The sequence below is a fragment of the Trachemys scripta genome, chromosome 3 (genome assembly GCF_013100865.1).
Source record: "Trachemys scripta elegans isolate TJP31775 chromosome 3, CAS_Tse_1.0, whole genome shotgun sequence".
NCBI lineage: Eukaryota > Metazoa > Chordata > Testudines > Emydidae > Trachemys > Trachemys scripta.
In genome coordinates, this window is record NC_048300.1 from 102,055,799 (window position 1) to 102,076,513 (window position 20,715).

Genomic DNA, 20,715 nt, shown 5'->3' on the forward strand with positions numbered 1-20,715 from the left:
GAAATTCAGGATCAGTTTGTGGCTGATTCACTGACCCCCAAAAAAGGGCTGATTTTATAGTAAATATTTTTTACATCAAACATTTTGATCAGCACCACTACCGAATGCTTTTTGTAGTGCCTTTCAATGAGATTTTAAATATCGCATATTTTATGAAATCTCACTTTCTCACAGCCTAGGGCAGCCCTGAATCTTCTTGTACTGAAAAAAGGACTTGTGAACGTGTGAGGTGCATTTTACGCTGGGCAGGAAAGGGTTAAGTGCCTAGGCTAGGGAGTGTAATTGGAACCATGGTTTGTTTAGCAGCCAGGGAAAAGGAACAGAGCAGCAAGGCAATTGAGCCCGCCCTGCAGCTCCTCTCTGGCTCAACAGGTTGCTGCTGCGGCTCTTAGTCACTGGAATCTAGGTGGGGCTCTCTCCTCCCTTAGTGCCTTTCTGCTGATTAAAAAGCAGCTCTCTCTCTCGCACACACACACACTCTCTCTCTCAAAACACCCCGCCCTGCAGAATCCAGAAAGAGCTCTCAGGCTTGTGCACCCATTGTCTGCTGAAGGCCCTGACTGCTGCATGAGATGGCGACGTGTACCCTTGCCTGCTGGAGATGCAGGTGGCTTCTGCCCCTTCTCCTGGGCTTAGCTATCATCTTGGGCATCATTGCACTGTCTGGCCGGGGCTGGCTGGAATCGGAGTCCGCGCCCTACCAGCACCAAGCGTCATTATGGGAGAGCTGCACCCGGTGGGACAATGACCTCAACTGGCAATGCCAGTCCCTCATGGACTACTGTAAGTGTTTGCAATGGGGCGTCAGAGTCCAGGTCACATGCCTGAGCTCACCCTACTCCAACCACCCCAGTTATCCCTGCCAATATTTGACAGCTGTAAATTGGTGCCATCTTTATTAGCAAAATAACTTTGCCTCTACCAATGGCCATTAGCAAAATGACCCCTTTCCTCACTTAAGAAGGGTCCAATTGTCCCCCTCGTGTGGCTGGTTAATTGGGGGTTCAGGACAGGTTGGTGTTCGCAGGGGTAGCATTAACAGCGTTTCCTGGTTAATAGTTACACAGAAAACCAGGCCTTATCTGCCTCTGGTGGCTTTGAACAGGCTTCCTTGTCAATCCAACATTAAGCAACTGGATGAGGGACTCACAAGGAAGTAAATGAAAAAGAAAAGCTGATGGGGTCTTTTAAAATCAAGTGAACAGATCTGGCACTTTGCATGCCTTCTCTCCTTTATTGCTGGCTCCCCACCAGTAGTATTTGTGACCTACATGAGGCTCCTTGAAGCCGCCAACCTCTTTACCCTCTGATGAGTATGTTGATAAATGCCAGCCATTGCTAGCACAGCACACATGTCCAGCCTCTGGAGTGCCATACCTGCACAAGTTCTTAGCTACCCTTCTCATAGTACTCTGGAGGGAGTGAGGGAAACAGGAATCCAACCCTTCGGGACTAGGGAAATTCTGCTGCTTTGGTGCCTCTCAACCTGTGATTCAAATAGAGCGAAATGTTTTTTGAGCATAGAAAGAAAATGGTATTTAATCGATACACATATGTATATTCTAGAAAAGCAAGTCACTATATGAAGCAGCTGAAAAATCAGAAATTAAATCAGGAGGATAATGTGTGTGTGTGTGTGTGTGTGTGTGTGTGTGTGTGTGTGTGTGTGTGTGTGTATATATTTTCAACATGGCTAAAAATGTTAGTAACTTATGTTCGGTTCTGCTGCCTCCTCTTAATACTCTCACCACATATTCTCGGGGTATGGCCTTTGCTAATAGTAGCTGCCAAAGTACTTGCTGATTACATTTGTTGTTTTATAAAATGAAACATTTGGGGTCAAATATAGAGACACACCTTCAAAACGTCATTGAAATGTACTGGACTGGGGAAGCTTGAGAGGATGAGAATAGGAAAATGAAATATATATTTTTCTCCCTAAAAGGCAGAGGCTGTTCTTTGTACATATTGGTTCTTTTACAGCCTACTTAGTGGAGGAGGAACAGATATAGTGATCGTATCAAGCTGATAAACATCCAAAATGATCTGGAAACTCAGAAACCTTGGATTATATTGGATTTAAAATGGGTATCAGGAGTGTGGACACAGAGGATAAACCATTTGGGATACTGTATGTGTTGTGTGGATGGATGCATTAATGTCTGTTAATAGTTTTCCATTATGGCACTTGCCTGCAAGCAAAATACAGAACTCACTGTGAGAGCAACAGCATAATTTTTTACCCTGATGATGTTTGTAGGTTTTACTCTCATGTGGGAGGAATTTGGCTGCTGTCAGAAAGTAACTCCATGTTCCCAGACCCTTCCTACAGAGGGAAGAAAGGCTAATGCAGCAGGGTTACTGCACTTAGGTTTCTCTCAGTAGAGTAGACTCTGTGTAGATTAAGTGCTATATGACATGTTGATAAACTGTTTCATACTTCACCCCAGAAAACCAGGCGCTTTGGGAAAGGGCCACATTCTGCTGTTTTGCTAAAGAACTGTTGTTCCTACGGCTGTTATAAATGAAAAAAGCCTTAATTACCGACAGGTTATTTTAACCAATTTAATTTTGTCCCTTGAATAATCTTGATGAGGTTAATGCTTTACTATCAAAATTATTCTGTTCAAATAGTATCTACATCTGGGCAAAGGACATAACATGTCAGACCATGGTTTGATTTGCTTAACATACCAATATGCAACATGTTATTTAAAAAAAAAAAAAAAAAAAAGCTAAGAAACTTAACTCAAAATAGGCATGCACAGGGCTGCTGCAGTTTAAAAATAAATCTATTAATCTAAATGCATAACTCTTTATAATATCTAATTACTCCACCCTATTCTGTTCCCCTCCCAGTGATAAGAAAAGCAAACTTCAAGGTGGATCCCCTCATTAATATAAATCTACATTGGAATCAGCTTCCTAATCAAGCGTCTGCATATCCATTGCATGCTGATTAGAGGAGATGAAACTAAACCACACCCTCTAGGTGGGGGAAGGGGGAATCTTCACGTTGGAATGGAATTGAACTGTTTCTTAATGCATGTCGGAAACCTGGGGCTCCGGTGTCCCACAACGGCCAAAGAGTGGAAAGACAAAAAGAAGAGTGGGGGTCAGCTTGTAGTAGGAAAGAGGGTTTGTTTTAATTGAGAACTATTCTGATTTGAGGCCAGGAAGCGCCTGAGTGCCAGCATGTTCATGTTACCAATATACTACCAGCAAAAGCTGGCGCATTGCACTGAATTTTTAATTGAGGTTATGTAGCTCAGAATGCTGCTGGATTAACAATCCTCCTTTTGTATCTAGTGATCTGTGCTGTTCAGATATACTGTGTTTGATGTATTACTGATAAGGGCTTATTTGCAAAGCAGTTGTTTTTCTGCCTTTGTACCTTTAAAAAGACACTTGCAGGTTTTAGACCCAATATTTATGGGTGGGAATGTCCTCTTGATTTTAGATAAATGTTTTTGTTTTTTTTAAGGGTCTTAGCTTCACAGTTATTTTAGATATGAATTACCATCTTCTAACAGAAAGTACATATGGTCAAGTATCTAATAGGGTAGTTAATGCCTTGGTGGTTATGTTTTAATAATCCATTGGCATTTATTAAATTCACAATAATTGATTTAAAAAAAAATACATACAGTACATGGAAACATTAATTTGGATCTTTACCAGGAGAAAAAAAAAGGCTAGAAATCTATGAGCATGAGCCATGCTTCATGAGTCATTTGTTAAGTCCATCCGGGGATGTGTAGCAGTAACAGTGTAGCTGTGAGACTGAGTGGACTTTGATTCACCAGGCTCACAGCCAAGTGTGTTGGTAAATTTATTGGGGAGCTCAGATGCATTACGTAGGAATGTTATAGATCTATTACACTCTCTTGACCTTGCCCCTTTGTGCCTATTTCTATCAGATTTGTGATACAAGGGTTGTTTTAGGAAAAGTTGAATGAACTTTGCAGTGTGTGCTCAGCAAAGGTACATTATAGTAAAAGAGACACTATCAAGGTTGCTGTGTCCAACCCCACCCAAATCAAGTACTATAGCTTTACCTAAACTAGGAAGTATTATTTAAGATTCCTGCCAGGTACCAGACTAAGCATCCTAGTGGAGATGAGTTTTACTAGACCAGTTTACTACCTGCTTTTCAGCATGTTCAACTACCGTACAATGGTTATACATGTCTGTCGCATCTTACGCGCATTTAACATGCGTGATTTCAACTTTACGCGGTTGGCAAAAACGACCAAAAAAAGAGAGAAACAACAATTTTAATACTTTACCTGTGGTGTGGGTGATTTCGTCCACCATTGAACTCAATGGGGTTTTGGCTATACGTGGTTTTCGCTTTACGCGCTAACCGTGGAATGGAACCCCCGCATCAGATGAGACATACCTGTATAGTCTCTGGAAGCTGCCAGCATTTTGTCTACAATAGGACCCCCATCCAGTATCAACCCGTTGTTGTACTAGTGGGCATTGTTTTGTACAATTTCCAGATGTAGTCATGGCTTATTCAGAACTCATACCAATAAAATAAATGGTGCAATTGACAATCCTAGTTCCCCCAAAACAATCTCTGAATCCTGCATTTCTTGCATTCATGATGTGGAAATATCCTCCTTATTCTGTCATGTGTGCAAGAAAATCCCCTTTACCTTGGATTCCCGTTCAAGATGAACTAGAAGAGAGCTTAGAGTTCCTTATTTGGTCAACAAGATCATATTTCATACCTGCTGCCCTGTTGCTGAACCAAACAACCTGTAGCCTTTTATGATAATATAATATAAATACCTAAAACATCACTATCATCAGTTCCCAGCCTTTAGCCATTAGAACAGCAATTATTCACAACCTCACCAACTGATCATTGCAATGAGACTTATAAAATCAGAAGTTATAGATGGAAAAGTCCTGATACTTTAAATGATCTAGTAGTCCATGTACCTGCCACTGTAGGATTGTTCTCTATAGAATGTTCTTCTAGGGTTTTTGTTCAATCTAGTTTTAAATGTCCTGCACAATAGAGTTTTCACCACTTCCCGTGGGAACGCATTTCACTGTCAAAAAGATTTCCTGACATTCAGGCTAATTTCTCCTCCTTTCTAAACTTCATCCTATTTCTGGTAATGCCACCCTAAATAACTCCTCCCCCTCCTTGGTGCTTGCAGTCCTCTAATATCTGTAGACTTATGTTCGTCTCTAAATAATCACTTTGCTAAGATGTGGGTATATGGGTCTAACTCTTTTAATCTTTCCTAGTAATTATATCCTTTCAGCCCTGAATAATTTTAGTTGCTCTTCTGTGAACTCTGTCCAATATGTAAATATATTTCTGGTGATGAGATGTCCAGAATTAAACACAGTATTTCAGGTGAAGCTGGTCCAGAGCACATAAAAATAGACTATTACTTCACTCTGCATGATCTGATGCTTGGGTATATGCAGCCCAAAATTGCATTGGTGGTTTTGCAACTGTACCATGAGTATCTATTTGCCAGTACTGAATAAGAAAAACTCTGGCTAAAAGGGGATCAAATACATCAGTTTCTCCAGAATTGAAGCTTTAACAAATAAACACCTCTCACTTATTATTGCAAAACTAGCCTTACAAACATGAACCAAATGGAAACTGGTGCAGTGCTTTCTCTCTGTCTGTCAGCAGGCATAGAGCTTCAAGTTGCCCAAGCAACAACAGCATGAAAATGATGAGACAAGCTATAACTAACCCCAGAGAGAGGCTGTAGAGCAACTGAGATAGACAAAGGACCCCACAAATGGAGGCTGGGAGCTGGGAATCAGCTGAAGCCCACTCAACAGTCAGAAGACTCTGGGGTGGAAAGAGAGCAAAAATCTGTCATCTCTTTTAGCAAACTCATGGACAGGGGGAGTCATTCACGTTTGTCAGACAACGTGAGGCAGAAGCTGATCAGAAAGAAGGACCTCTAGCTAGTGTCCAGGGACAGCACCCAAAAGGAATCCTAGCACTCCCTCTCAGATCTGGAAGGTGTGTGTGTGTGTGTGTGTGTGTGTGTGTGTGTGTGTGTGTGTGTGTGTGTGTGTGAAAATGGTGTTCACTGGGTGCTCTGTGGTGAACCTTCCTACTCCAATTTTTATATTGACCCTTAACACAGATGTCTGGTACATTTTTCAAGCCCTATACTCCTTGGTATTGTCAAATGCTCTCATTTAGGCATATCTACACCAGGTTTTTTGGGGTTTCTTTTGCCAAACATTTCCCACTGTTGCTTCCACCAGTGTTAGAAACAGTAGCAGTGTTAGTGTAAACAGGGCTGTACGACTCACTGTTTCAAGCATGATGTTGTCTAATCCTGCTCAGAGCAGGTCCACACGACACAATGGCAAAAAACGCCAACAGCTATCTTCCGCCCTAGTTATACTAATATGCCAACTCTTGCTGCCATTAGTGGTGCTGAAATGGTGGAACCAATAATAGAATTTCTTTTGCCAAATTAGACAAGGCCACGGTATCATTTGTAAATTTCATGACCATGTTGTTTACTCCCTCTTTATTTATGAAGACCAGGGCCGTCCTTAGGATTTATGGGGCCCTATGCAGTATTATTAAACTGGTGCCCCTATGCTCCACTGAAGGTGGTTCTCAGCTGGCGCCGTTGACCCCAGTGTGTCAAGGGGGCACAGCCACCACCCCTGCCTGTGGATCCCCAGAACCCACCCCATTGCTGACACGCACCGAGCTTCATATGCAGCAGACGCTGCGGCAGTGGCTCAAGGCAGGCTTCGCGCTGTCACATAGGGGCTGCATCTTGCCAGAGCCCACGGCCCTCTTGCAGCCCCTTGCCACTCCTGGCTCACCACAAGCATTTTGACACGAAGTACCAAGCAGTAATAACAACAATAATAATACAAGTGTGCATGTGTGTGTGTGTGTGTGTGTGTGTGAGAGAGAGAGAGTCAGTGCATGTGAGAGAGCCAGCGAGAAAGCTGTGTGTGTAGGATTGTGTATTGGGGGACTGTGTGACAGAGTGTCACACACACACAGTCTCTCAATCTGTATTGGGGGACTGTGACTCATGAGAGGCAGAGTGTGTGTGTGTGTGTGTGTGTGTGAGAGTGTGTGTGTGTGTGTGTGTGTGTGTGTGAGGGAAGTGTGCGAACTGTTACTTTAAGTCCCCCCTCCCCTGTTTGGCCCGGTTCCGCCCCCTCTCCCTCCCGCTCGGCTGACTCACATGGAAGTTTCACTCCTTCTGTCCTGGTCTCCACCGGAGACCAAGCGGCCCAGGCAGGGTCCAGGGAGGGACTCCGCTCCGGGCGGCGGTGGGCCAGGCCGCCACACCGCCAGTGACCGGCTGCGCCGCTCTGGGCTCCCCGGCGCTGGGGCGGCAGAGCCAGAGGCTGGAGAGGGGGGGCTAGGGTGACCAGACAGCATGTGGTTTAAAAAAAAAAAAAAAAAAATCAGGACAGGGGGTGGAGGGTAATAGGTGCCTATATAAGAAAAAGCCCCCAAAATTGGGACTGTCCGTATAAAACGGGACATCTGGTCACCCTAGAGGGGGCGGGGTTGGGGGTGAGGAGAAGCCCACCAGTCCACCGTGGGGAAGGGGCTGGAGAAGAGAGGAGTGCAGCTGCAGCCAGCTAGGGGAATGGGGCCCCAAATTTTTGGGTGCCCTATGCAACTGCGCATGCTGCATATGTCTAAGGATGGCCATGATGAAGTGTTCTCCTACAGGTTTTTGTATATTGCCATTCTGATATCTGACTTGTGTCCATTTATCCTCTTGCATAGTGACTGTCCAGTTTGGCCAATGTACATAGCAGAGGGGCATTGCTGGCACATGATGGCATATATAACATTGGTGGATGTGCAGGTGAATGAGCCGGTAGGAGAACACTTCAACCTCCCTGGCCACACAATAGCAGATGTAAAGGTAGCCATCTTACAGCAAAAAACTTCAGGACCAGACTCCAAAGAGAAATTGCTGAGCTCCAGTTCATTTGCAAATTTGACACCATCAGATCAGGATTAAACATAGACTGTGAATGGCTTTCCAACTATAGAAGCAGTTTCTCCTCCCTTGATGTTGACACCTCAACTGCTAGCAGAGCACCTCCCCCTCCCTGATTGAACTAACCTCGTTATCTCCATACTGATTTATACCTGCCTCTGGAGATTTCCATTACTTGCATCTGATGAAGTGGGCATTCACCCACAAAAGCTTATGCTCCAATACTTCTGTTAGTCTTAAAGGTGCCACAGGACCCTCTGTTGCTACTTACATTTCTGATACTATGGGTATGTATACACTGGAAACTTTAAAGTGCTGCCGTGGGAGCGGTCCCGCAGCAGTGCTTTGAAGTGCAAGTGTGGTTGCGCGCAAGCACTGGGAGAGAGCTCTCCCAGTGCTCCTGGTAATCCACCTCCACGAGGGGTTTAGCTCCGAGCACTGGGAGCCTGTCTACACTAGAGCTTTAAAGCGCTCAGACTTGCTGCGCTCAGGGGGGTGATTTTTCACATCCCTGAGCCAGCAAGTTAGAGCGCTATAAAATGTAAGTCCTAAATTAAAGCAATATTGTATGCTTTTAAGGGACAGAATCTCCACAATGATAGAATTAAAGCAAACGAAAGAGCTAAGAATGACACCCCCTTGACTTCCATGTACTGTTTTGTATAACACGTTTCCCCCTTTCCTTTCAAGCCTGGGGAAGAGCAGCAGCTGCCACCTACCTCGTCGGCTTCGTGATCCTAGTTATCTGTTTCGCCCTAGCAGTCATTGCGTTCTCCGTCGATATACTTCGTTTCAACTTTGTGCGAGGAATCGGTGGCTTGCTCTTTGTCGTTGGTAAGACTGATGATTGCTTCTTAAACTGATGTTTGTTCTAAATCTGATACTTGCTAGCTGGAGTAAAGCCTCCCTCCCTCTCCTCCTAAAAATATCCACCACACGCATATTTCTAACTGGGTTCATGGTTCATTTTCATGAAGGAGAAAAGCTTGTTTTAATTTTGAAGTGATACTTGGTTTGCATCCTCAGAGGTTAGGGATGTTGTAATGGTGAATGTCCGAGGATGCAAATCAAGTTTCACTTCAAAATTAAAACAGGATGTGGGTGTTGTGACATGATGGGGGAGACATAAAGCAAGCTGGTAAACTAGAATGTTTAGCTTTGAATTCTTTCTGATGGTTCTGTGGCAGTAACTAAACAGCGAAACAATCCCAGCAGCAATGTTGCTAACACACAAGTATGTTTTGCCATGGAAACTGCTATGCAAATACTACATTTGATTCGTTTAGTCCAGATTGTTCCTTCTCTGCATCTATGCTTGGTTAAAGAAATTTACATTCCTCTTATTAAGCATCATTGCCATTGTGTTAGTTTGAATTCTTCTCAAGCATAGGGTTAAGGACCCAATTCTTTAGTCACTTTGCACCCAAAACATCCTTTTGAAATCAGTGAGAGATCTGCGTGTAGAATGGGTTCCGGAATGAGGCCCTGATCCTGCAGTCAGATCTGTGTGAGCCAGGGCGGCTCCAGGCACCAGTGCAGCAAGCGCGTGCCTGGGGCGGCAAGCCACGGGGGGCAGCCTGCCGGTCGCTGTGAGGGTGGCAGTCAGGTTGCCTTCAGTGGTATGCCTGCAGAAGATCCGCCGTTCTCGCGGTTTCGGCGGCAGTTCGGCGGTGGGTACACCGAAGGTGCGGGACCAGCAGATCACCCGCAGAAATGCTGCTGAAGCCGCGTGACCGTGGACCGCCCCTAGGCATGCCGCCGAAGGCCACCTGACTGCCGTACTTGGGGTGGCAAAAAACATAGAGCTGCCCCGGTGTGGGCAGACCCTTATACCTGCACTGAGTCCCATTGAAGTCCATGGACCTCTGTAAGAATGCAAGGGTACACCTGCACTGATCTGATTGTAGGATTGCAGCTAAGTCCTTAAATATCTGAGAGAGGAATGCACCTACCTGCCAATAAAGTCAGAACAGGAAATATGATGAGATTAATTGTCACTTATTTTCAATTTGTTTATTTTTACCTTCTTTTAGCGGTATTCCAGATCATATGCCTGGTCATCTATCCAGTGAAGTTCACAGAAGAAATCCAAATGATGGGATCTAATATGTTCAGCTGGGCATACGGCTTTGGTTGGGCCAGCACTATTATTGTAATAGGCTGTGCTTTCTTCTTCTGCTGTCTCCCGAACTGGGAGGATGAGGTGCTGGGTAACATCAAGCCGGCATATTAGTACTCTTCCCCAGAGAGGAGTTGAAAAGCACATTGTATAAAATGAAAGAATAAATTTAAAATATAAACACACTAAAAATTACAATGCAGGAACTTTGATAATTGGATGTTACAGGCTGAAAAAGAAATCTTATTTTTCCAGAATGTTTTGAACTTGTGCTGACGCTGACTTAGCAGAAAGGCTTGGCAACCTGAAGCAAACATTTTAGAAATTTTAGGTAAAAGATCAGACAGTTTGTATTTTCATATTCATATCTGATATGGATTGATTTTGGGTTAGTCAATTTGTTGCCTCTCTCTACATGCAAAAGTTCCTACTAATTAAGTCACTCTCTTCTCCACATTTGTTTAGACATCCATATATAAAAATAATTTAGTACTTAAAGTACAGAGGGAGAGAAACAGAAGGGCATTCTGATTTTAACCAGAAACATTGCAGAACCCTTTTATTCCCTTCCGGGTATCTTTGTTTTTATGTTTTATGTGCAAATTTGTCAGTAGTGAAATAGAATAAAATTTTTTTTTTCAAAAAACGTTTTTTTTCTTCCTACATAATTAGTCCCAAAGAAGAATTTTTGCTATGCAAGTTCATTGCAAACCTAAGTCTCCTAAGAATTTCTTCTCCCCTCCATATTATTGGACTGATATCCAATACTAAGTAGGAGAAATTGGATCTAGAGAAATTAGAAACTTAAAACAAAATATTTTTCCACTGACCGTTGCAGTTAGATGGCATGTTCCTCAAAAGCATAAAGTGAATGTCTGTGTGTACAATATTAATGCTGTGCGCTGGTGTAACATTTATTGGCATTCGTTTGTGAAGACTGCAGTACTCATATGTGATGAAACCATGAGTGAATAACACAAATCATTCCAAGAGTACCAATAAAAACTTCAAGCCATCAAACACCATCATGTATTTTTATGCTGCATTTTAGATATGTTAGTTTAGAAAATATTTTAGAGTTGTATTTTGTTTTTAAATCGGTACTATTTTTCACATCCCTTCACCTTTAAAACTAGGTTGCCTTAGCTATCAGACAGGTTTTGGAGGAAAATTTTAAAATACAATTTTAAAGATTTCAAAAGTGATTTAAAATAGATTTTCTGTATTTCAGAGTATAGCAAATTTAAGGTTCACATCACTGGTCTCTGTGTGAGTGTGCATATATTTACACACATTTCACTGGATAATCTGAAATCCCAACTGAGTGGGATAACGCATGTGATTCTAGACTGGATAAAAATACTTAAGAGAGATAGATGTATTCGAAAGTAAGGACTTATCACCTTACTATCTCAACACCAATGACATCAGGCCTCTAAACTGTGGATCCCTCACTGATGCAGCAAATGTAATTTTAGATCTGTACTTTTTACCTTATCTTCATTTGAGGCGAAAGAAGGAAACTTTTTTTGTGGCGGGTTATTTTTTTTTTTTTTTTTTTTAAGTGGTGACTATTTGAAGCTGCTCAGAGGTTGCAAATCCTGAAAGTAGCTCTGGCACAGCTATATTACTGGTAGGGTACAGGTGAAGTGATGAAAAGTGCAAAGCAAATGCACATGGTCACATCCTTCCATTGTTTGTCAAGTGGTCTGGGGTTTATATCACATGGCTGCAGAAATAAAATAACGTATTCCAAGGTGGTGCGTGTGTGTATTTACATATAATGTACAAAACACATACAAAAATATAAGCTATAAGACATAACCAGAACACAGAACTAAAATACATTAAAACTAAATTTTCTCAATGCCCAATCTATTTTGTATTATATTTTGTATTATATTGTAGTTTTGTAATACACCTTTTGCTTTTGGTGAAAATGTATAATTGTACATGTTATAATCTCAGTCATGGCTAGCCAATAAACTAAATTTATGATTCTTGCTGGGAAGGAGCCTCTATTTCTGTACAGTACTACTGCTGGTGGGGACTGCCTTACAAATTAATCTGTACCATTAATATGATAATATATAATTGTACATTGAGCACAAAACCCAACAAGGAATAGTGATGCTGTCTGGCAAATACCTTGCACAACTAAAGATCTGAAGCAAAACAAGACCTGAAGTTGGATGTGCACACTTGGAGAGGTTGAGTAGAAGTGTGTTGCTCAGAATTACTGAAGTGTTTTGTATATTTTTATAATCATTGTCATACTTGACAAAAAAAAAAAAAAGTTAAATATAAACCAAGTTGAGTTCCAGAAGTATTTAGAAAGGAAACAAAAGCAAAATGTTATGGCTTGTTATGTTCAATTCAGCTGTTCAGGAATAAGCAATTGCAAATATTTTAATAATAAACTACTTTCAATAATGATGGTAATATATTTTGGTAATTTCAAATATAGTGGTTTCACCTTTTCTGTTTAAGAAGGTTATTCAAAAAATGTAGACCGGTTTCAGAGTGGTAGCCATGTTAGTCTGTATCAGCAAAAGTGACGATTCTTCTACAAAAAAACTTCAAAACCAGACTCCAACGAGAAAATGCAGAACTGGAATTAATTTGTAAACTGGACACCATTAAATTAGGCTTGAATAAAGGCTGGGAGTGGATGGGTCATTACACAAAGTAAAAACTATTTCCCCATGCTAATTTCCCCCCTATGATTACTCACACCTTCTTGTCAACTGTTTGAAATGGGCCATCCTGATTATCACTACAAAAGTTTTTTTTTCTCCTGCTGATAATAGGCCACCTTAATTGATTAGTCACGGTTCAGTTGGTATCGCAACCCCCATTTTTTTCATGTTCTCTGTGTGTGTGTGTGTATATATATATCTTCCTACTGTATTTTCCACTGCATGCATCTGATGTAGTGGGTTTTAGCCCATGAAAGCTTATGCCCAAATAAATTTGTTAGTCTCTAAGGTGCCACAACTACTCCTCGTTCTTTTTTCAAAAAATGTATTATTAGTAGTGGTAATTATTTGGAGTAGTTTGTGAGAAGGGGGCTCACCTAAAGCATGAATTTAAGGAATTCTTGACTTTTAACGTGAACATCAAAATGTATGAACTCTAAAGGCAAATAAATGAGGCAGAGCTATTATTTATATTAGAAGGCAAAAATTTGCGATGTTCACTGAAATGAGAAGTCAATGCAAGCTATATATTACACCTCATATTCTGAATACCTTCATCAAAAGTACTGTATCTGGAAAACTCACCATTAGGCTGATAGGCCTATAAAAGGTAATCCATTTAAAAAAAACAAATAAGCAGCATTCGAAAGAGGTTAAGTATAAGATGCATCTGATGAGAAAGATAGAATACAGACATTTTTATTTGTGATCTGATTGGATAATGTTGTTCCAGACCCCAGGACTGTTGATCTCTGAAGTAAGTAAACAACAGAGACCTTTAACAACTGTTTCCAGCTAATAAGCCAGGATTTTCTTCTTTGTTTGCATTAATTAACCATCCTCCTTCTTCATCCCCAATGAATTTGAGAGAATTGCTAATTCAGGGGTTCTCAAACTGGGGTCGGGACCCTTCAGGGGGTCTCGAGGTTATTACATTGGGTGGGGGTCGCGAGCTGTCAACCTCCAGCCCAAACCCCTCTTTGCCTCCAGCATTTATAATAGTGTTAAATATATAAAAAAAGTATTCTTAATTTATAAGGGGGGGGTCACACTCAGAGGCTTGCTATGTGGAAGGGGTCACCAGTAAAAAAGTTTGAGAGCCAATGTGCTAGTACAATGGTAGGGAACATGTGACTTCTTTCTCCCATCTTTTACCTCACTTTGTTTCTGACTATTGGTTGTTTTTTTTTAAAGATTTTTTAAAATACTCATGATTTTAAGTACACAACTAGGTCAGTTTAGTTGATTTTAGATTTTCCCAAATGGCTTGAAGAGAATGTAAGTTTGTTTTGGGTGTTTTCCTCAAACATACTTATACATTAAAAGTCCTCTCCTACAACCCTTGCTTACATGAATGCTCTGTATTCATAGACCAGAGCCTGCTCTCAAGGAAGTCAATAGAAAATCTCCCACAGGCTTCAGTGGTGCAGGAACAGCCCAGTCCTGGGAGACAATAAGCATTCCTGGAGTGTGAGCACCTGCTATTTCTAGCTATTTCTGGATGAATCAAGGGCATTCACTATCTTGTAGAAGTGGACGCTTAAGAAGGCCCATTCACTTGAACGGGACAACTAGAGAGTATGCCCCTGAATAAGTGTGGCAACATTAGGCCCACACTGAAAATTTCTTTCTTCTTCTTCATATTTAGTAAAATTAAGGACAAATTCAAAAACAATTTGTTAATAAGAGAGTTCATTAAAATATCTGGCTGAGCTTTAGTTTAAAAACCTGTGGTTAATTTACAGAAAGTAAAGCACTGGAGTCCAGATAATTGAAGATGTTTTGTTGGGGGTGGGGTGGGGTGGGGGAGGGAGTAGTATTATGGTGATGAGCACTATAGAAACACTCATACGTATAAACAATTAAATCAACTGTAAAAAGGAACCTCTGAGCTCAAGTGCTTAAGTAAAACAATGAGTTCCAAATACATTGTGTAAGAGTATACTGTAATTTATTTTAAAAATGGTTTATAGAAATTGTGTAGTAAGTTAATTTTTCTTCTGCGCTTGCCTTATCTGAGAAAGTCTGCCATGGTGTCAGCTGATGCAGTGGTTTCCCAGGGGCAATGAAGGCTGCTGCAACACAGAGAAGCCCCCTAAGAAGCACACCTACTAAAGACTATAGGCTACATTCACAAAAGGACTTAGAAGCCTAACTACCAGTTAAGTGCCTAAATCTCAGAATCAAGCCCCACTGAGATTCACAAAACTGTTTAACTGCTGCTGAAGACTGTAGGCGCCTAAACTCACTCAGCACCTATTTGTTTGTTGTAAAAGTTTCCTGGGCACCTGTGTTTCTGCCACTGGGCATGTGCACACCACGCACCAAGAGACCTAAGCCCCAGAGTGATTCACAAACCCAGGGAAGATGGATGGCCCTCCACCTAACTTGCCTGTGGGGTCTGTCATAACTATAAAGGGAAGGGTAACAGCTGTCCTGTGTACAGTACTATAAAATCCCTCCTGGCCAGAGACTCCAAAATCCTTTTCCCTGTAAAGGGTTAAAAAGCTCAGGTAACCTGGCTGGCATCTGACCTAAAGGAACAATAAGGGGACAAGATACTTTCAAATCTTGGGGGGGGGGGAAGGCTTTTGTTTGTGCTCTTTGTTTGGGAGCACGTTCGCTCTTGGGACTGAGAGGGACCAGACATCAATCTAGGTTCTCCACATCTTTCTAAACAAGTCTCTCCTATTTCAAACTTGTAAGTAAAAAGCCAGGCAAGGCGTCTTAGTTTTACTTTGTTTTTCTCAACTTGTAAATGTACCTTTTACTGAGTGTTTATCTTTGTTTGCTGTACTTTGAACCTAAGACTAGAGGGGAGTCCTCTGAGCTCTTTAAGTTTGATTACCCTGTAAAGTTATTTTCCATAAAGTTTGATTACCCTGTAAAGTTATGTTCCATACTAATTTTACAGAGATAATTTTTACCTTTTTCTTTAATTAAAAACCTTCTTTTTAAGAACCTGATTGATTTTTTTCCTTGTTTTAGATCCAAGGGGGTTGGATCTGTATTCACCTGGAGTTGGTGGGAGAAAGAAGGGGGGATGGTTAATTTCTCCTTGTTTTAAGATCCCAGGGGGGTTGGAACTGTATTCACCAGGAGTTGGTGGGAGGAAGGAGGGGAATGGTTAATTTCTCCTTGTTTTAAGATCCAAGGGGTTTGGATCTGTATTCACCAGGGAATTGGTGAAAGGTTTCTCAAGGCTTCCCAGGGATGGGAATTCTTGGGATGGTGGCAGCGGACCAGAGCTAAGCTGGTAGTTAAGCTTAAAAGTTTTCATGCAGGCCCCTACATTTGTACCCTAAAGTTCAAAGTGGGGATACAGCCTTGACAGAGTCCGATCCAGTAAGGATGCTCACAGCTTGCCTATCAGATTGGGCCCCTGTAAGGCAAGCTTACACAAAACAGCCAGGGGAGGACAGGCTCCCTCACAGTTTTTAGCCCAGAGGTTAGGGGACACTCTGAGGACATGGGAGACCCCTGTTCAATTCCCCCTTCAGCTGAGAAGGAGAAGGGTTTTGAACAGGGATCTTCTCCCTCTTATGTGAGGACCCTAATCACTGAGCTATGGGATATTCTGAGGGCTGGGCTCCATCTCGCCAGTTAAAATTATTTTTCTACAATGGAATAGTTTCAAAAGAGTCATTGGCATGGGGGCCTTGATCTTCCACCTCACAAGTGACAGTGTGCTAACTACCAGGCTACAGAGCCATTCTCTCTCTTCCCTGACACCCTCAATGACCTCCTTCACCACTGAGAGGTGGCTGATCCTTGTGCAAATCTCTTCTCCCCCTCAGCTGGCAGGGGACTTGAATCCCAGTGTCTCCCATGTCACAGGTGAATACACTAACTATGGGGCTAAAAGTTATGAGGGAGCTCCTTTCCCCCACCCCTGACATTGAAAAAAATGGCATAGTCATCTAAGGCCAAGATAGAGTTTGCAGCTGAGAATCCCACAGAGTGGTACCTCCCTGCAGCCCAGATTTAGGCACCTAGCTTCAAGAGAGGGGCAGGAGTTGGCATATGCCCCTTGGCTTGGCATCTCTCATTAACTGTCATAGGTGAGGAGAGCTGGCTAGCATGCTGGCTATGTGTGTGTGTGCGTGTGTGTGCATTCCATTCTGAGGTGTCGCTCTCTCTCCATTCATTAGACAGTGGTGCTTAGTGGTCAAACACAGGCTTTGTGAATCCCGGTGATTTTCTAGGCACCAAAAAATTAGGTATGGCAATGCTTAGTGTCACCATAACTAAGTATCTTTATGAATCTAGCTCTATGCTTTCTGTGCAAATAACTGGAGCCACAAAGAAATAAGGACAATTAAAAACAAGTAACAAAATAAACAATCAAAGAGTTACATACTGAAGTTAGACCTGGAGGAGATGACCCGCACAGAGCATATGGCCTACTAAATTATGCAAAGGGATGCCTAATGTCACATGGCAAATTAGCATCAGAGCCAGGATTTCCATCTGTAAAGCTCCAGGTCAAGACTTCTGCCTTACTGAATGTCAGTTGTTGATCTATAAACTAGGAGTAATAAATATCAAAGGGGTAGCCATGTTAGTCTGTATCCACAAAAACAACGAGGAGTCCAGTGGCACCTTAAAGACTAACGATTGATTTGGGCATAAGCTTTCTAAGAAGTCGTTTTTTTACCCACTAAAGCTTATGTCCAAATCAATCTGTTAGTCTTTAAGGTACCACCGGACTCCTTGTTGTTTTTTTTAGGAGTAATAAAGTTCTTGGCACTGTCATATTCTGTGGCTCTCAGAGGTCTTTACAAAGGTAGGTAGCTCCAATTCATAGATATAGTGACTGAGGCACAGATAACTTAAGACTTAAACCACTGAATCCTGTTCACAGAGGCAGCTTACACTGCTCTACAGCCAAAATGCTTCTGAAATAAATGTAGTCAAACTTTACTAATTCTGGGTCACTGAGAATGAAAATGATGCTTAAAATTGTTGATTGGCTCTAGTTTTCAAGCTATGCTATTGGGTCAGTATATACGACCCTTGACTTGGGAATGGCGGAGGATAAGTGAGTTATAAAGGGAAGGGATCTCAATTTAAACCAGAAATGACTAAAATACATCTTTGACTGGATCTATGAATAAATCTATGACTGGGTTTGGACAGTACTTGCTTTTTAGGCAAAACAATGAATGATGCAATCTGAAGCTGGTATTGCATCATACATGATATGAATTGCATCATGTTATTCCTAGAAGTCATGGATGATGCAATCATAACGAAGCTTACATCACTCTGCTGAGCAAATTGCCCTATATCAGCTCTAGAAATCATACAGTGTCGTGCTCTCTTATTTGTCAGTGTTTGATTTTGCAAAGGGACACATTTCTGTTTAGCCAAAGTGAGCAGAGATGCCTCATACTTGTGTGACCAGTGCAGATAACTTCTGCTATGTTTGTGGTAAAGTGACTTTTGCATCACAAAAGCGCAGTATAACCACTATGGTTAAGAAAGCCTATCACCTTTATTTTGGCTGCAAAATTGGAGATCAGGACAAGAGGTGGGCCCCATACATATGCTGCAAAACTTGTGCAACAAATCTTCACCAGTGGTTGAACAGGAAAAGGAAATCTATGCCTTTTGCAGTGCCAATGATTTGGAGAGAGCCAACAGATCATACCAGCAATTGTTACTTCTGCATGGTGCCTCCAGTTGGGAAAGGTGTGTCAAAGAAGAAAAAGCGGACTGTGCATTATCCAAACATTCCATCAGCTATACGCCCAGTACCCCACGGAGAAGGACTGCCGGTTCCTGATGTACCAGAATCATTCTCACTTGAGTCAGACGAGGAAGAGGAAGAGGATGAAACTTCTGGTCCTGAACCATCAATGTCACAGGACCCACATTTTCTCCCATCCTCCTCCTCTGAACCACACCTCATAACACAAGGTGAACTGAATGACCTTGTCAGGGATTTGGAACTACCCAAGAGTAAGGCAGAGCTGTTGGGCTCCAGACTACAGCAGTGGAATCTCCTGGCAGGTGATGTTAGGGTTTCCATGTTCAGTGACCGTCAAAAGGATCTTGTCCCATTCTTCTTCATGGAAGGTGATCTTGTAGCCTGCAACAACATCGATGGTGTGATGGCAGCCCTCAACATCATTCACGATCCAGATGAGTGGAGACTGTTCATTGATTCATCGAAGACGAGTCTTAAAGCTGTTTTACTGCATGATGGCAATATTTTGCCATCAATTCCAGTTGGTCATGCAGTCCATACGAAGGAAACCTATGACAACATGAAACAACTTTTGAGGTGCATAAACTATGACCAACATCAATGGCAGCTTTGTGGTGATTTGAAGGTTGTTGCTCTCTTGCTTGGTCTGCAGACTGGATACACAAAGTACTGCTGTTTTCTCTGTGAATGGGATAGTCGTGCAAGAGATTCCCACTACATCAAGAAAGATTGGCCACTCCGACAGTCATTGGAGCCTGGGAGGAAAAGTGTTCAGCATCCACCACTTGTTGAATCAAGGAAGATTTTGTTACCACCCTTACACATCAAGCTGGGTCTGAGGAAGAACTTTGTCAAGGACATTGGCAAAACACAAGCAGCTTTCAAGTACCTCCATGGAAAATTTCCAAGGTTAAGTGAAGCTAAGATAAAGGAAGGTGTCTTTGTTGGTCCTCAGATTCGTGAACTTCTTCGAGATGATGCCTTTGACCATGCACTGCGTGGCAAGGAAAAGATGGCATGGAAAGCCTTCCAGTTAGTGGCAATAAATTTTCTGGGAAACAACAAGGCAGACAACTACATGTTGTTGGTGGAAAACCTCCTCAAGGCATACAAAAGCCTTGGTTGCAACATGTCACTAAAGATACATTTTTTGAACTCTCATCTAGATTTTTTTCCACCAAATTGCGGAGCAGTGAGCGACGAGCATGGCGAGCGATTTCACCAGGACATTGCAACAATGGAGAAACACTATCAGGGCAAATGGAGCCCATCAATGTTTGCAGACTATTGCTGGACAGTGACAAGAGATGCTCCATTTAATGAATACAAGAGACAAGCCAAGAAGCGCCGAGTAGACACTGAATAGGACTAAACTATGTACAGAATAGTTTTTTGCCTTTTGTTTCATACTACATTTTATTTATATAACCCTTTTGCTGATTTTTAAAGTGTTACATAAACAGGACAGGTGAAATATTATCATGTAAAGCAACCATAAACACATGAAAAGACCTAGGTTTACAATTTATGATTAAAACTCTACTATCTCTATAATATACATAGACATAAAATGTAAAAACTTAAATATCTTAGAAACAGTAGCCAATCAGTTGTTTGAATTGTCATATTTGAATTCAGCACATCAAAATACATAATAAATAGCACATTTTATCTCTGAAGCAGACGACTTCTCAAAAATTGTAGACCAGTGTTACCACTAGTGCGAATGGAGTAATCTGTTTTAGTAGCATTTTACATTCGGGCAGTGGAGAATTAGGCCCAAATATTGTACTGTGCCTGCTGAGAATATTCATAGAGCATAGTCAAATCAAACCTATTTTCTCCCCATAGAAACATGCACTGCTCCTCAATACTTCCAAGCCATGCCCTACTATAACTGTCACATTTCAGCTGTTTATTTTTGCCATAGCTCTTCTAAGAAAGAGTCAGAAATTTTCTTCACTGTCCTAACTTAGTGATGGGTGAGGAAACATGCTTAAAATATTTGCCCTTGGAGCAGAGGCCCAGCATGGAACATTTCAGCCTTAAAGGGGAAAGTTTCAGGCAACTATGACGAAAGAGCTTACAGTGCAAATTGTTTTTTAGCTTTTAGTGTAATTGTGCTGCCTGCACTCACTCTAGTGCAAAAGCATCTTGTTTAACCCAAGTTGCTCCTTAGTGGGAAGTGAC

General features: G+C 41.8%; 1 protein-coding gene across 1 annotated transcript; it reads left to right on the forward strand.

Annotated features, from left to right (window-relative positions):
* Positions 1–332: 332 nt before the first annotated feature.
* On the forward strand, positions 333–11,133 carry PERP (p53 apoptosis effector related to PMP22). Its single transcript, XM_034765560.1, has 3 exons — positions 333–783; positions 8,685–8,828; positions 10,028–11,133. Exons 1-3 carry the CDS (start codon positions 573–575, stop codon positions 10,225–10,227), a joined length of 555 nt encoding a protein of 184 aa, XP_034621451.1. The 5' UTR covers positions 333–572; the 3' UTR covers positions 10,228–11,133.
* The last annotated feature ends 9,582 nt before the right edge of the window (positions 11,134–20,715 follow it).